The sequence below is a fragment of the Cajanus cajan genome, chromosome 11, assembly GCF_000230855.2.
Source record: "Cajanus cajan strain Asha chromosome 11, NIPB_CcT2T_4, whole genome shotgun sequence".
In the NCBI taxonomy this organism is placed as follows: Eukaryota; Viridiplantae; Streptophyta; class Magnoliopsida; order Fabales; family Fabaceae; genus Cajanus; species Cajanus cajan.
In genome coordinates this window covers 34,009,887-34,028,362 of record NC_138527.1, presented here as the reverse complement: position 1 = coordinate 34,028,362, position 18,476 = coordinate 34,009,887, and the positions used below count along the sequence as shown (strand labels likewise).

Genomic DNA, 18,476 nt, shown 5'->3' with positions numbered 1-18,476 from the left:
TATTCATACATAATACTATTATGTTGATATTTTTTTGCTTAAATATACATTTCTTTTTAAACTTATTTCAGTTTAAATGATTTTATTTTGTGTTAATAATAATCGATGTTTATTAGTAACTATTATTTTAACATATACAATAGGTGGGATAAATCTTTATTTTTCTTTTGGGATAAAAATTAAAATTTTCTATAATCATATCACACATCGCTAATGGCAGTGGCTGAGATGTTCATTTTTGGCAACTTCTCTTCATCTAACTTTTATGAACTTTTATGATTCAATAGTTCAAGATAGGTTCAATCAAGCATGATAAAAATAGTTCAATGTATGAAACGTGAGCTGACAACTTCAAAACATGGAAAGAATTTTCTATTTCTTTTCTTGAGCTAATGATCAGAGAACCTTAATAGTTTACTTAATTATCACATTGTCAATTACGCATTCCTATTCAACAACTGTGTGAGGTAAACACAAAATGCATGGCCAATACGCCAGCAACCAAAAATATCATACACAAACAAAGCTGACCAACTTCAACGACAGGCACAAAAGCACCAGTCCAACGCATTTGAAGGAGAGAAAAGCTCCTTCAATCATAAGATGGAGCAAGACATTCATCAACCATATCCAAAAGATTTGGGTTTTCCAGTGCAGCTGCCACACGCTCTTTATCATTTAATTGTTTGTTAACTGCGTATATATTTGTGACAAAGAAATAAAAATTAAAATGAAATACTATGAATTTCCAGTCATGATCAATGATTTATAAAAGAATTCTAAAATAGTCTGGAGGCAAAATCAACAACTCATTGACTAGTGTGTTTCAGAAGACACTTTAAGAGCTTATAAGCTGGTTTGATAAAAAAATTAAAGCATGTTTGTTCATGTGGCAGGAATGCTTGTGTTTGAAAAGGGGAAGGGAGCACAGGAAAGCAGGAATGCTGGGTTTGAGGGCAGAGCTATTTGTATAAAACAAATAATCATCAAATAAAATGAAATACTAAATCTAATTCTTTCACCCCAAAAGTCTAAATTCTAAACCAAAGTCAGGAGTGTTGTAACAGGTCTGTCAACAGCATGCTTTAATCTAAGAAAGAAATGCCATGGCAATCATTCAAGTAGTAGGACATTCCTAGATCAATATTTGAAGGACAGCAGAATGCTTCAGTACACAGAGAATTCAAATCAAGAACATCGGTGCAGTAAAGTAACACATAAGAAAGAGAAAAAAGTAAGAAATTAAAACCTGCAGCTTCAGTGGCATGAGATCCAGGTGCTACTCTGATATCCACCTAACCAGAATTAATTAGTAAACATAAATAACATAGGATTCAAAGATTGGTTGAATATTTGATTTAATTAGTAAATACTATAAATAGTATTTCAGTATTCCCTACATTCACAGAAACACGAAAGTACATATTATGCTTTATAAACATCGTAGTTTGACAATATATAGTATCATACAATTAGGTAACAATACAAAAATATTAGACAAGAAAAAAAATGTGGATTATGGTTAAGATGTCAAATAGTATTGCAGGTGTAAGAGATATCATGAGTGGAACAGCTATACCAATGGCAGGAGCTAGCATGTCCTCCTCTATAAATCTTGTGAAGTAGCACCAGTTCAACTTATTTTAAGAGAGCATTGGCATAACAAAGGATGCTCTGAATAGGCATGAGAGTTTGGAGAGAAAAATAAATCTAACCCCATTACCATCGGGTTTGGAGAAATATGTGGAGCATCTGTCCCATTCTATTTTATTTCTTAATTCAACTCACTTATATATTTTTAAAATAAATATATGAAATACATTTTAATTAAAATATATAAAAAAAGATGTCAAGAATCTAATAAAAACAAGAAAATTCAGAAGTAAGCATTAAATCATACCTTTAACAAAATGTGTGATATCAACTTTATCACTGAACTATGATTACAATGATCAAAATTACTTTACTATTTTCAATGATTATGAGAAATGTGAGTGGAAATAAAATCATAGCTCTACTTCTCACAACATGTGGGACTGAAGGCAGATGGGTATTTATAGTTTATATAGTTTATACCCCCAAACCCTTCCGTGCCTTAACAAATTGAGAAGAACCTAACCCAATTAAAGTGAATTTTTTCATCAAAAATCAGTTAGATTCAGACATGTACCCACAGGCTCAGATCAATTACTATGTCTAGTTATGAGTCAACAAAAGCATTGTGACTGACTAGTCAAAGCCTAAACCCTAAATATATTATATGAATCACTTTCATGGATCAAGCTTAGGTTCCAGGATTTTTAACAAGAACTCTCTAAAGCTTGTTTTATTAGATGTTTTGCGGCTTCTGGTTTCAGCTCATGGGTTATTTTAAGGGTCTACAATCTACATATCTTTATCTGGTATGCAAAGGTGATACTCTGAACAGAGTTTTCTTGATTCTGCTTTAGAAGGATTTCTGATCCTCCTGCATCATTTCCATCTACTATTGACTTCTAAAGAACAAGGGAAGCAAAAACAATTTTATACTAATGAAAAAATTGAGTGCTGCCTCTACTGCAATAGGTGTCCCACATATTTAGTATTGATTATTTTGTAAGAAGCCAGAAATCATTCAAGCAAGAATAAGGGATTCAGAATTGTTGCATGTTGTTCAATATTGAAGTCACAGACTCACAATTCACATTCACTACCACGTTTTTTTGCAACATATCATAAATCATGATTGCAATTAAGCAATTCATTGCTGTTTTAATCCATCTCTCTAGTTAGTATTAACAATCTATAAGTTAAACAGTACTTTAACTTAAAGCAGTTATCTACTCAACTGTGTGCCCATTGACACATAGTATGAACACATTAAATACACCGTATGAATTGTTTTAAATTACTTTAAAAAACTAGTAAAGAAGTTTAGTATTTATTTTATATAAACAAATAGCTTTTTCTTTGTTAGGAAATGTCTAATTTGAAGTTTTTACTATGTGCCCATGGACACACATAACAGGAAGTCCCTTCTATTAATCATATAAGAAAATAACCCATCAATACATTTTTGCCTCTCCAACTCCACGTAGCATTTATCAGAGCAATTTATTAAACTCAGAAAAATGGAGAATACCTTGTATCGCAAAGGCAAGCTTCTCATGAGTTTGACACGTAAGCATAGACCTATAATTGTTGCCATACTGCAATGTTCCACTGTAGGAGTAAATGTAACCCTGAAGAATAACCCAGTCACCATCCAATAAAACAAGGAAATTAAATATTCCATAATCCACATAAAGTGTGTATCAAAAAATCTAGAAACTCAATAAATGAAAATAATAGTAATAATAATAAATTAGTAACAGTAATAATTATTATAATCACAAATACCTAACATAATTACGCTGATCATCAACTTCAACTGCTTCCTCTGTGATCACCTTAAGCTCTTCCAAGGAGTATGGATGCTCAGGGTCCTTTATATCTCTTATATGATTTGAGAATGTTAAGAAAATATTAGTGTTACAATTATCAACTTTTCTTTTATTTTCTGAGTAATTACTGGAAAAAAAATGAAATTTGAAATTTAAAAAAAGGATATCAAAAATCTCTTGTTGGTCAATTGGTTCCACAGCATACTCATCATGGGGAGCAGATGGAGAAGTTCGAGCTCGACGCTCTTTCTTTTCGTATATGACAGGGTTCGCATTGATTAACCCAGATACCATTTTGGCCAAGATTGCAACTTGCTCGGTAAGGCAACAACAAGAAGGATGATTCAAGTATTCAACCGGAATTTATCAATTTACTATTACAAAACTGTCCCAAATATGATAGCTGGAACTTGGTAGGAAGGAACCTCAGTCCTAAATACGACTTTCTATGCTGCATTCAGGAAAAAAATTTTAAAAAATTATAATTAAATAATAATATGATAACTAAAAAATTATAAAATTTATAATTTATCATGATAACTAAAAATAATAATATGATTAAATGTACATTAAATTATTTTATCTGTACACATCAAATTATTTCCCAACACTCGAGCAAAACAATATTTATTGACCTCAGAAACTGCTCAGAAAAGGAAATGGCACCTTGAAACTGAACATTGCACGCAAATATTCTTTCCTAGACATGTGGTATATTCGCTTGCCATCTAAACAAAACCCATTAGTTGTCACTTGCCATTCAAATAAAATAGCTCTTTCCTTACCAACTCATCCCCAATATCTTTTCCGGCATCAGCATGCCTTTCAAGATTATGAGTCTATTTGAATTCAAACTTAGAAGTGCTTCCGGGAGCTTCTTTACTAGAAAATATTCTTTATTTTCAGTAAAAGAAGTTTTCAAAAACACTTTTAACTTGTATTCAAACATCCTGTATATGGTTAAGCTTACTTATCCTTACCATTATAGCCTAAACCTATTTGTCACGTAGTAGGTGAACTTAAGATTATCTCTATCCATATGCAGTGAAAGAAAAGTAATAAAAAGCTAATAATAAATGGATTGTACACCCTAGACATAAACTTATAACATAGCCTAAACAATAATATGGTTTCTTTCTTTCTCAAATTTCATCATCAGGCTCAAGCAATTCACGAGACCTTCACTTATCCAACCTAAGAGGGATAGCAGGCACAAAATGTCACACAAACACAATCCACCATGGCATGAATTTTTCATCCTAATCCAACGCTAACAACTTGTGTGCAAAAAATATCAAAATTAAGAAAACCCAGCTCATGTAAAATTGAAAAACCGCAACTGTGACAAAGCAATCGAATGGCGGAAAAGTGGTGAAAAATCAAAGCAGGTGGTATTAGAGTTGAGCAAGCTCTCACCTTTTGTCGTTGAATTTGAAAAGTTGGGGTTTCCAGAATACGTGCCTTCGGAGTTGGGAAAAGTAGGTTCGGAGCGGTGATTGGTTTGGTTGGAGAAGATGGCGCACGCAGCACCGATGAAGATGGTTACGGGGAACGCAAATGGCGAATTATAAGGTCGAATAATGTAAACAAATCTCGCCCTTTCATTTCCCTTAAAAACAAATCAACGGCTGCAAATAAGAGTGTTACAAAAATGAGGTTTCACAATTCTGAAAATCAGTATTTTGTGTACCTAAAAATAATAATTAATCTTTGTTGAGAACTTTAAAATATTAGTTAATTAATAGAAAAATAAAGAAAACTCTCGCTAAAAAAAGAATATAGTAACAATTAAATAAAGTCGAGAAATAAGTTGTTATAGCATCATAGTTCAAAGACTTTGTTATAGTTCTATTTTCATTTTGATTTAGTTTATCATAGTTATATTGTAATATTTTATTACACTAATTTAATATTATGTTAATTAAATTATTTTATTTCATAAATTAATCTTCCATTAAACTAAACAACTAATTTAAATAAAATTAAAGTTTTTAATTTTATAAAATAACTTCTATTGAGAAAAAGAAACTTCTTATCTAAAACTTTTACTTTGGTGTCTGTTCAAAAACGCTTTTACTTTAGTTTAATTAAAAAATAGTAGTAATATATTATTATCCGGTGATAAAATAAAAAGAAAATTGTCACCAAAAATAATAAAAAAAAGAAAAAAGAAAATTGTCTTAGACGCACACACGTTTCACGCTTGTGGTATACTGGTATCCGTGTTCTTCTCTCCATCCCAAAATTTCGGCGGTGCTCGTGCGCCATCTTCTCCGAACAATCACCACTTTACCTAACTCCCAACCCAAAATTTTGGTTTCGCCACCTCACTTTCCCAATTTTAAGAGACAAGGTACCAACGCTTTTTCCTTCCCTTATCTTCAATTTTCAATGTCAGCTTATAAGCCTTTCTTTTTTCTTGCTCAATTTTCTGCAACACTTTCGGGACTCAATAATTATATAGGGAATTTTTTTTTAATAATTTATTTGTTTTATGCTCGAAATTTCTGAAAGAGCTTTGAAACTGAGCAGATTTTTGTTTGGTGTGTTTATTTTCCGAAAATCGCATTTATTTTTTATGTTTGTTAAAAAAAAAACTGTTTTTAACGACCCGCTAACTGTTTCTAAACCCTTCCTTTCCCTGTCCGCTATAAATAGCCCTAATCATTGGAGCGGGAAAGCCACGATTCTGAAAATGCAGGTCTCGGGTGCCATCAGCGACGTTTTGGTGGTGCTTCCTCCTTCGGCATCTTTCAGGCAACCAGAATTTCGCCATTTGCATGCTTTTGCCGTTTCTGACACCAAGGGTTTTCTTTCTGGTGGATTTCTTAAAGTAAGCTTTCTATCATTTTCGTTTTTACTTTCTTGTTAACCGCATCATCTTATTATACTATTAATTGTGGATAAACGTTTATGTATAGAAATTTAAGTTGTATCCACATAAACATGAATGTATAAAGATTGGCATAATATTAGCTCACAAGTTCAATTGACCATGCCAGAAATGACAGAAAGATGCAGCAAGACACCTGTTGCAATAGCCGGAGTCATAATTTCAGTCCTAAGAATTTGCAATGCTATAGAAATTATGGAACTATAATGGCTATTTAATTGCACTGTTATGACTTGTAACAATTTGTGAGGTTTGGGGATGGGGATTTGTCATCTTCCCTTGGAAGCTAACTGAACCGCCAAATTTTGGCAGTTTATCAAAATTTAGGAGACACGGAACTTGTAACAATTGATTCCTTAGCTTATATAATATAGGTTAGATTGTAAATTAAAATGGGTTCTATGTTCTTGCTTGCTATATGAGTGTTGTGATAACTGTGGATTGAATATGCTCCACTCTTTGTTCTGTCACTTGGTTTTTTTTTTTGTTGAATGGTACTTACTCTACTCTTGCTAATTTAGCTTATGTAAGTTGCTAAGGCATTAGCTTTTGCTTCATCTTTAACATGTTAATTATATTGACACAGCTACACTTCTTTTTTCCTTTTGGCTTCAAGCTTGATTGGCCCTTAACTTGAGAAAAATTGCTTTAATGTACCTTGTTGATGCTTAATTTTTCCCAGTATATTACTTTACACTTTTCATTAAAAGGTAGTCCATTTTCCTGCGTACAACTTGTGTCTTATTCTTTAGTCTTGATTTATCTTTTTCTTCTATTTTTCTTTTTCCTGTTATAACTTGGGTACTTCTATTCTTTTAGACATTGTTGTTAGGATAGTCAGATCGTAAGAGTTGAGCTGCCTTTTCCATGTTGAGTTAGTTGTGGGATTTCCTGTGAGTGGGATCATAGTAGAATAACGACTTTTATCGTGGGGTTGTTGATCCCTGGTGAGGCCTGCAGTCCTGAATTTTCGGGTCAGATCCCTTTTTGACCAGGTTTTGAAAAACCCTAAATTCCCTTTTCTCCTTCATACCTTCTCTGTTTGTCTCTTCATCTACAACCCTAAGTTCTCTCCGCCAATGCCAACTGCAACCACCCCATCTCCACCATGTGCTGCATCTTTTGCTTTATGAAGTGCAAACTGCAAACAGATGGTTCTGCACTCCTAGGCGAATTGCGGAGTGGAGAACTTTGACTCTATGAAGTTCAAACTGCGAACAATTGGCTCTACTTATGTTTTGTGAATGTATTATTAACTTATGTGTTGTGACTTAATTACTTATGTTGAGTTGTGTGTTTTGTTATGTATTGAATATGAATCTTATGACTTATTATGATTATGATTTTTCAATTTAAGTTTGTTTAATATTGTGATTTAGAGGTTATTTTCTTTATCTATTTTTTTATGCATATGTATATATATATATATATATATATATATATATATATAAATATATAGGTATAGGTATAGGTTTTCATTTAGGTAGGATCTTATGAGCTGAGTTACAATTCCCAAGTTTTGAGTTTTCACCTCCTGCCGATCTTAGGTAAAATCTCGAGTTTTACAACATTGGTTTTAGAAGTGCCCATTACTGCATACACAAATTCATTAAATAATGTATAGCCTTTATATTGTTACTGAACTCTCTTCTAGCTATTTATCTTGAAATTGTACAACAAAGTCAGTTAAAGTAAAGAAGATGCTAGTTGGACTTATAGCTGCTAAAGAATTAATATGGCTGAGGAATTGTCTTTTCAAACTGGTTTTGAGATATTACTAAATCATATGCCTTTTTGTGATATGAAAAGTGAAAACAAAGTAACAAATAGAAGAATATCATCCTTTTTCAATGAAACTATTAATTTGCTGCAAAATAAAGCTATAAGCACATAATTTCACTTCAAGGCAACAGGTAATTGGAGAAAAATTTTAATCAAAGAGTTGAATAAAAATTGCAATGTATTATATACCATGAACAAAGGAATTGAAGTCAAAATTTCCCTGTTTATTATGTATCATGATGGGATTTGAAAAGCAATAATTTTCTATCCAAGCTTGTTCTACCTCCTATTGCAGTGCTTGTATGTTAATACTACTTTTAGGCAGATATTTTTGTGATTTAGTAATTATTATCTCCGGTTGTTCTTGACTTCGCACCTCCAAAATGTTATATTCTTTGCAGAGCTGTCCTCCATCTTACAGTCCCAAGCACTACAATGAACTCTACAATTTCCGAGCTAGAGGCTTAGTTGCAAGAGCATCAGCAGATTCAAGGGATAATTTGGTGCCTTTTGCTCCTCTTCAATTTGAGTCACCAGTTGGTCAGCTTTTGGAACAAATTTCAAATACCCATCCTCATCTACTGCCAGCAGCCATTGATCAGCAACTAGAGAATCTTCAGACCGCTAAAGATGCCAATACAGAATCTTCTACTTCATCTCCTGATTCCCTTTACAGGTACGTCGAACAATCTTTTCTCTTTTTTCTCTTTACTTTGATTTGACTAGAAGTACCCATGTGGTAAAGAAAACTTGAGAAAATCAAAGTACTTTTTAGGATTACTATAGGAAATTTAGGTTCACAGAGTTGTAATTACCTGCGAAGTCAATCTCTTGGAAGCTTTGGCTATAGATTTCATTTTCTCGACTGCTGTATCTGGAAATTACACCATTCTATATGTACCATCTTTCCTGCATTGCATTGTTTTAAGTATTAGACTTTCCTCTATAATGCTTTTATTTTTTTTGTGTTGAATTTTATCATTTTCTTACTAAAAATGCTGAAATGATCAATAATTTCAGGGCTTAGTGGAATAAAATATACATCTCTGGTTTTAGACAAGCTACTCTGAAAGTCTATTTGTGTCTATTGCATGACTGAGGAAAAATCTTAAATATTAATGGCACTAATTAGCAACATGCCAACATATAAGAATATTGAAGCAACTTGGATACATTTTTATTGAGTCCATATTTTCCGTTTGATACCACACTTAGTGCATTACTTTTCATACCCGTAAGATATTTTTCTGTCATCTTTATGTGAGATCTACTTCTGTTGTTTATATAAACACATGCTTATGCACTTCACACACACCCATTCATACCCACAAGATCTTTCCCTGTCAGCTTTATGGGACTTGCCACATATTTTCGTCAGCTTTATGGAACAGCTACTTATGTTTATATAAACACATGCTTTGGTTTGGCACGCACGCACTCATGAAAAAATTGATAGCATGCTTAGCGCATTACTATTCATACCCACAGGATGCTATCTTGTCAGCTTTATGGGATGAGCTAGTTATTTTGTTTATACAAAAAAATGTTTGACTCTCTTCTCTTGTACCCCATCTTTTCTGCATTTCATGCTAATGCAAATTAATTTGGAATTTTATGATCTTCATTCTTCAACTTTCCAGTGTCAAACCTCTGGAAGATTTGAAACAATTTATAGCAAGAATATATTTGCATTATTTGGTTGCTTATTTAGTTACTTACTAGTAGTTCAAAAGTGATCAATTTTGTCAAAATCTGAATTTTAGGAGGATAGCTGAAGTCAAAGAGAAAGAGAAGCGTACAACATTGGAAGAAATATTGTATTGCTCAGTTGTACATAAATTTTTAGAAAACAACATTTCAATGATCCCAAAAATATCAGCAACATCAGATCCTACTGGTCGAGTGGATTTATGGCCAAATCAAGAGCTAAAACTAGAAGCTGTTCACTCTCCAGAGGCATTCGAGATGATTCAGAGTCACTTATCTCTGGTACTAGGAGATCGGCTTGTGGGTCCTCTTCAAACAATTGTTCAGATTAGTAAAATTAAACTGGGAAAGTTTTATGCTGCTTCCATAATGTACGGATACTTTCTCAAACGAGTCGATGAACGGTTTCAACTTGAGAGGTCCATGGGAACCCTCCCCAAGGATTTCGGAAAAGCTAAAAGTTTTGATGAACCATCGCCGGGTATCAAGCTCTGGGATCCTGATTCCTTGATCACAGTTCAAGATTATGATGACGATAGTTACAATGACAGTGATTACATGAATAATGATGAAGGCAAATCTTTCAAACTGAGAGCTTATGTAATGCAGTTGGATGGAGAGACGCTTCAGAGACTTGCTACTGTACGATCAAAGGAAGCTATATCATTGATTGAAAAGCAAACTCAGGCCCTGTTTGGAAGGCCCGATATCCGTGTCTCCGACGATGGTTCAATTGAAACCTCCAGTGATGAATTGTTTTCACTCACATTCTCGGGCTTGACCATGCTAGTTCTGGAGGCTGTTGCTTTTGGATCATTCCTGTGGGACAAGGAAAACTATGTTGAATCCAAGTATCCTTTTCTTAATAACTAGACTAGATGACTGTACTCCTAGATAATTTTTACTGCACCTTTTAGAATGTAAATGTAACGCATGGAACCTGGTCGTCAAAGAATTGCTTGCTATGTTTCAAAATATTATAGAGCCCAAGAAAAAACCGCATGTGAGTGGAGGTACATAGGAAAATGTATATTGATCCAATAGGCAGGATAATAATCTACGGAAGCGTGGACTTGTAAATGATATAGAATCTCAACCAAGTGAATTTTCATATTTGCTTTTTAACTGCTGAAAATCTGGCGGTGTGAGGGGCTAAAATATAATTCCGGATGCTAACTTTCTTTGACTGACATTTGCCTTAATATTTTCATTCCGGATGCTAACTTTGTTTCACTGGCGGTGTGACGGGCTAAAATATCTTCATTCCGGATGCTAATTTTCATATTTTCATATTTGGTTTTTATATTGACTAATATTTCAGACTTTTGGATTTTTTGCCTAACTTCTTAAAAAAAGTTCTTCGTTATTATTTTTACTTAAAATACTTTTAATATTTAAATTAAAAATTTTATTAATGTATGTTTAGTTTTTTTCCCTAAATTTAAATTTTATTTTGATTTCAAAGTTTTAAAAATTAGTTTAATATATGAAATTTAACTAAATAATAGGTTAAAAACATGAGGAAATTAATTTAAACACCGACAACGAAAAGATTTTTAATATTATCAATTAGAAATTGACATATATCAAGACTTCAGCAATAATGATCCTTTTTGGTGTATAAGTAGTTGCAATAATATTTATTTATTTTCATTTATAAAAACAATCATTATATATCCAATTGAATAGTGTTTTGGATATAAGGAAGGGTAAGATCAGTGAGTACGAAGCAAAGGTTGTTCCTAGAGTTTCTAGCAATAGCATGAGCGATTAGGTTTTGTATGTCTTCTAGAAAAGCCAACATGGTAATGTGGCAGTAACATGGTAAGAAGATTTCTATATTTATCTTAAATATTTTCATATTTGGTGAGGTTGATTTCTTCTTGAACTATCCCATTTGTTACATATTAACAATCACTTTTGGTGTGATCATTGTCGGATTTAATTTTTTTTTTGTTTTTATCTATTCCAAAGCAGCTAACAGAGTAAATGGCTTTTCCTTCCATAATGTTTGACATAAAAGGTTTGTGGACGAGAGGGTTTTTATATGTTGACTTTTGTTATCTTATATGCATGCCCCATACCGAGACTTTTACTTTCTGTGAAGAATGTAGAATCAACGTTACATTTTAGAAAATTTAGGTGGGAAGGTTTTCACTTGGTGTTATTGTTAGGTTGTGTTTTCTGGATAATGCATGCCTAGGAGAGGTTAGCTCTTTAACATGCATGGAGATACTCCTTGACTTCATAGGTGGTGTTTTTAGGATTGAAGGGTTTATCATCTCATGGTAGGTAGTTCTGTTCTTCTATACGCTCCAAATTGTTTCGACAAAATCCCAAATAAGATTGTCAGTTTCAGAGTCGGAACAAATGAAACTGGAAAGGACATCTTTAAAAGTGTCCACATTGGTGACATGGGGATGAAGGTTGGACTAGATATTTGTGTGGTGCGATGTTTCTCTGATAACATTAGAGCTAGACAAATGTGCCAATTGTTTTCTATATTAAAGTTACAAAAGAGGTATGTTGTAGGACAACCAACTCCTTTTACTTAAAGTCTGGTACAAGTTGGGAGGTAGTCTTTTCATGCATGCCAGATGAGATTCTTTTTACCTTCAGAGATGCTTTCAAGTTCCATATGTTACTCCAAGGACCTTGGACCGAGATCATGTAGGTTGCTTATATTGAACATGCATTCAATGATGTGGAAGTATGCAAATTTCATTGAATCGCACCCATCCTTGTTGAGGTTCCAAATATGCTTGTCTTTAGCATCAAAGTCACTGATATGGGTATTTAGTATGGCTTTTGTGACACTTTCGTTGAAGATGTGTTATTAGTTCTCTATTCTATGATGAATGGTTGTAGTCTATCAGATCACTAACAGTGTTATTAGTTCTCTATTCTATGATGAATGGTTGTAGTCTATCAGATCACTAACAGTGTTTGGCTTATTGTTTAAACTCACCAAATTTATATTCAACAAAGAAGTTACAAAATGTTGCTTCCTATTTTAGTGTATTGGGAAGAGAAAATTTCACTAACTCGTAAATTACTAAGGTTTAGGTTCATTGGAGTTTGCACCCTAGGTTGATCATACCATGAAGTCAATGATCCTTCCTTATAATCTCCGTTTCAAATATGTCATCTATGGCCCTCCTTGACCAAATGTAGCTGGGATTATTGTCAATTATAACTTCTAAAAATTGCCCTTTGAGATGGTATCTAATTTTGAAGATTTTGGATATGATAGCAATGAGGTTTGAAAGAAGTCTCCAGCCAAGTTTACCAAGCATGACAAAGTTTAAACCAAGAATACTGTGAAAGCCTAAATTGTTAGGAAAAATATAAATATTTACATTTTTAACCAAATAAAATACATATTAGAAATCAAAAAGATTACTCATTATTTGTAAACAATCAATCATCAAAAATGCATTTAGTAACCATTACTACCACATTGATGGTTATTCATAGTCTGACTTCATAAATTCTAAACATTTGAACAATCAAATAGAATTAAACATGACCATTATATTTTAAATTGTTAATCTTCCACTTGGTTCAAATTTTTAAAAGGTCAACTAAAAATTCTTTTAAGAAATAATTACACAAATCATAACAATAGGTCTTATTAAAAATTCTTTTAAGAAATAATTACACAAATCATAACAATAGGTCTTATTATCGTCCATGTATCACCAACTCAAAGAGTTTCTCAAGCAATCATGTCTCCTAACTTGAGTCACATCCGATGCTTTGAAGGCATGTCTGACAAGGATTTTCTCATTTAGAAGAATCGTCAAATTAGCTTAAACCTACAAATCACATAGCCCAAACAACATGCAATACATGTTTTAACATATAAACAACTTATATGACTCATTTCTAGTACAAGGAACCACATCAAATCAAAATCACCAAGTTTCTCTTCAAAACAACTTTGAGAAGCCAAAACTCAAAGGCCATCCATCACTTTTCATAATTCAACCAAAACAACCATCATACGTACATTTCAGGCAGAGTTCTATAACTAAACATCAACAAATTTGATCAACAAGCTTTCCTTACCTCGAACCACTCAAAATGTAAGGAAGATGGAAGAAAACTCAGTCTCAAGGAACATTGTATGACTTTCTCAACTTAAGATTCTTAGCTCCTAAAGTTTGAATTTCTAATTTACCTTTGTCACTTAGCTCGGAAAGGGTTTAGAAGGATTTTATGGAGTTAGAAGAAGAATCTCTCTTGAATTTTAGAGTCTTTCTCTAATTTCTCTCTTGCTTTCTAAAAGTATGAACTTACAATGTTCATGTCTTAACAAAAAAACTTATACACCCTTTCTTAAAAGAGTTAATCACCTATACACTGCTGGTGTAAAGTTTTTTTATACTGGCAATCAATCATATCTTTTAATAGTGTCATGTTAGTTATTTATTTAATAAAATAATAATAAAATAAGCAACTTTAAAAGATATAATTGGTTGTCAGTGTAAAAAAATTTACACTAACCGTGTATAGATGATTAACTCTTCTTAAAATAGGCCAACTAGACCATAACTAAAACTATTTCAATGACAAATTAACTTTTAAGGATCTCTTGACCCTTAAAGTTTTAAAACAATTACAATTACGATAATTTAACACCACACACACACACAGATAGATACACACACACACACAAATAGATACACACACACAGACACAGACAGACACACACACACAGACACACGCACACGCACACGCACATGCACACACAAACAGAGACAGCACGCACGCACGCACGCGCACACACAAAAAAAAAAATTATATATATATATATATATATATATCATACAATTAATTAATAAAATTAAAATCACAATGTTACTTTCTGTAGTGTAATATGAGCGTGATCACTTTCTATAATGATTGACAATGATTTTTTTTACTAAGAGCAATAGTCTATGTCCATCCACATTAACCAGAGAAAATTTCTCTCTTTCTATATCTTATAATTATTCCTTTTAAGTTTTGAAATGTCACATTGAATATAAAAAAAAAACATTTTGAGATGTTAGATGAAATATCAAAACTTATGTCAAACTTTAAGTCATATTAATTTAAATTATATGTTTTTACCAAGGCAAATATATATATATATATATATATATATATATATATATATATATATATATATATATATATATATAGAGGAGTTATTCATTTACTCCAAGTGTCCGTTCAATAAGAATTAAGAACTTTAAATTTAATGAGTGAATTGTTAAAATTTAAACTTTACATTTAACGAGTGAATTATTAAAATTTAATGTAAAATATGAGTTATTGAGCTTAAATTTACTTTTAATGTAAACGAATTCACTCATTATATATATATATATGAATCTTGTGACATGAGGATCAAATTTGTAACTCAAATAGATTCATCAACTTTATGATAGAATTATTAATTTTGTACACAATTTTAATTTGTATGTATACATCATAATATGATTTTCTATCTAAAAAATAAATTTATCAATAAAACTATCAAAAAACTTATAATTCCTGTCAGTAAATTATAGAATTATAACCTTTTATCCTACTTGATTATATAAGTATAACAAAAAATGTAGTGGTATAAAAGTCATTATATTTGAGTATAATGAATCATAGCATCATGTCTAATTCATGTAGTATTAAATAATTTAATACATAATTTTATTAATTACAGGTGTTGTAATTCATAACCAATAAAGTTATAAAAATTATTGGATAATAAAATTTACTCCACACAAATCAATCAAAATTATAAATTTATATAAACATAATTTTATAAAAGAATAAGGAGAGATTTACTTACTTTAAAGTAAGTTAACTATAATTTATATTAAATTTTAATGATTTAATTGTTAATGTATAAATCAAATTTATAATTTTTTTAAAAAAATTAAAAATTATTTAATATTTTATTTTTTTTTAATTTTAATTAATATATAAAATATTTATAATTATCTATTAATTTAAATTAATAAAATAAATATTAAATAACTTTTAAATTTTTAAAAAATTTATGAAGTATTAAAAAAATTTTAATTTAACTATAAATTTAATATAAAATTTAAGTTATTAATCGAAGTAAATCTTAACGAACTCTCAGTAAAAATATCCTCCTCTCTATATATAAATCATTTAACTCTTTCAAACTTTAGGTACTGCTATAAAATGATCATGTCATTGATTATGATATATATTGAATCAATAAATTTATGAAATATTCACGTAAAATGCAACAAACCACTACAACACATGAATATTGTGTGATAACATTGGACATTGTTTTACTTACAACATCATATATACATGTTCAATAATTTCCCGATGAAACAACACAAATAATATGTGTTTCAGTTGTCTTCAATCATAAATGGATCTTAATTACCAGATTGCAATATAGATAGAAACCCAACAGTTTCCAACCATTTCATACATCAAAAAACAAATTTTAAATAGTAGAAATATTAGAAAAAATGAATTGTTTTTCCATTTTAATTAATTAAAATTTTAATATATATATATATATATATATATTTATATCAATTTATAAAAATAACAAACCACAAATTATAAGCAAACCAGAAATAAAAGTTTTTGATACCAAATATTAGGAAAAAAAACTAGATATTAACATTTTTTAATTAAATCTAATATTATTCCCAACCATTGCAATTTGAAGAGCAGTTTAAAGAATTATAATTCTTGGTTCTTCCAAACTCTCATTGCAGATATATATCAAAAAACTTTTAAGTCTGAAGTTTAGAGAACAGGTATTTTATCATCAATAATGTATTTAGTAATCATTATCATTACCATGTAACTCATAATTTAACTTTATAAATTCAAAATGTTTAAACTAATTAATAAGATTAAACATGACATTTATATTTTAAATCTGTTACATGAACCATGTTCTTTTCTGAGGGTAAGTTTTTTCCTGTGGTTCCAGCTTATTCTCTTACCATTGTTTTGTTTACTGTCCCACCAAAATGAGTTCATAATTTTATGAAGTTTCAATGATAAAATAGAGTGTTCATATAGTATGTAGGTATGGCTTGAAGAATGTTTTTTATCATCACTTCCCTAGTAGCTATTGATAGATTGTCTCCCTCTCCCACAATTTGTTCTTATAACTAGTTTTACCTTCTTCTATTTTATTTTTTTTTATTTTTTTTTATTTTTAAATTTAGTTTCTTTTTTTATCTCTCTATTTATCATTAATATCAAACATGCATTTTTTTAAGTAATCACTCAATTTTTTTTTTTGAAAAATAGAGAAGGACATAAAATAAATTTTTTTCTAATAATAAATTTAACGACCTTTATAAAAATTACTTAAAAATTATAAATAATTTATGATTAATTGATAATATAAAATTATCTTACGAAATTCGTACCTCACTATTAAACTTTACAAATATTTAAATTATATTATATTCAAATAATTAAATAATTTTAAGTAAATTAACAAGACATTGATTCGAATAAATTTGGACTTAATCCCTTAACTAAAGTAATAAGTTTAAAGTCTTGCAGATAAAAAAAAATATATAATTAAAAAGAGATATCACACTAAATGTGATTAGAATTTTTTTTAGCACAAATTAATTATGGCCTAAGTTGATTGATTCCAATAATACGATTGTAATTGTTGAGAATTCAAAGTTGAAATTGTAATTGTTGTACAACTAAGTTTGAAGAATCTCATTCTTCACCATTCTTTTCCCTTTTTTTTAATTTAAAGAGAGTCAAGATTAAGAAAGCTTGTAGGTTTGTTTCTTGTTATATTGTATGAGTTATATGTTGCCTAGATTCACTGAATTTTAGTTGTGATGTTGATTTGAGTATCAAACACTTTCATTATTAGTTTTCTTATGATTTTTGGTAAAATGAAAATGAATTGGTAAATGTGAATCTTTCATGGTTGCATGCCGGAATTCTTGGTTATTTGAGTTTTTGGTAATGTATAGATATAATATTGGGAGTTGCATGTTGGATAGAAATATATAAACAAATATAATATTTTATAATTTAATTTAAGTTGATAAATTTTAAACAATTATATATTGTTGTAGTTTTTAAATTTAAAAGAAATACTATATGTTATATTTGACTATTTTGTTGACATAAATTGACAATAATATTTTACTGTATATAACTTTTTATTTACTTACATTTATAAATTTATATAAATTTATATGAACATATTATGATATTCTATTTTTGACACTTGAGTATATTTAAATATTAATATAGAAGATAATTGTATTATTCTTTAAACTAACTCCAAACGTGTAATTTAGTGATAAGGGTTGATCCACATTTAAACAAGGTTAGGAATTTGAATCTTGTTTTGTGTATGCAGTCGCGTTAGATCTTGGAGTCAGCTATCCCATCCTAACGAGGAGATTAATCACCGCTATCGGCCCTGAATACTCGAGGAACGAAAAAAAAAATTCTAAAGATGAGTTTCAATATATATTAAAATTTCAGAGACTGATCTAATAAAAAAAAAATTGTAAAGACTAATAAACATATTCGAAATATTTTATACAAATTGGTCTCAAAAAAATATTTTATTAAAAAAAAACAGAATAATTTAGATTAAAAATTTAGAATAAAATTTTAGGCGCTGATCC

At 30.4% G+C, this 18,476-nt stretch overlaps 2 protein-coding genes across 2 annotated transcripts; one reads left to right on the top strand and one right to left on the bottom strand.

Annotated features, from left to right (window-relative positions):
* Positions 1-343: 343 nt before the first annotated feature.
* Positions 344-4,998, bottom strand: LOC109801601 (protein AE7). The gene is made up of 6 exons (XM_020362713.3): positions 4,839-4,998; positions 3,590-3,873; positions 3,379-3,484; positions 3,122-3,221; positions 1,250-1,295; positions 344-693 (listed from the first exon to the last, which is right to left on the bottom strand). The coding sequence occupies exons 2-6, from the start codon at positions 3,714-3,716 to the stop codon at positions 593-595; spliced, it is 480 nt and encodes a 159-aa protein (XP_020218302.2). The 5' UTR covers positions 3,717-3,873; positions 4,839-4,998; the 3' UTR covers positions 344-592.
* Positions 4,999-5,606: 608 nt separating this feature from the next.
* LOC109801627 (beta-casein (DUF760)) lies at positions 5,607-10,939 on the top strand. Its single transcript, XM_020362740.3, has 4 exons — positions 5,607-5,775; positions 6,081-6,255; positions 8,499-8,773; positions 9,861-10,939. Exons 2-4 carry the CDS (start codon positions 6,118-6,120, stop codon positions 10,675-10,677), a joined length of 1,230 nt encoding a protein of 409 aa, XP_020218329.1. The 5' UTR covers positions 5,607-5,775; positions 6,081-6,117; the 3' UTR covers positions 10,678-10,939.
* The last annotated feature ends 7,537 nt before the right edge of the window (positions 10,940-18,476 follow it).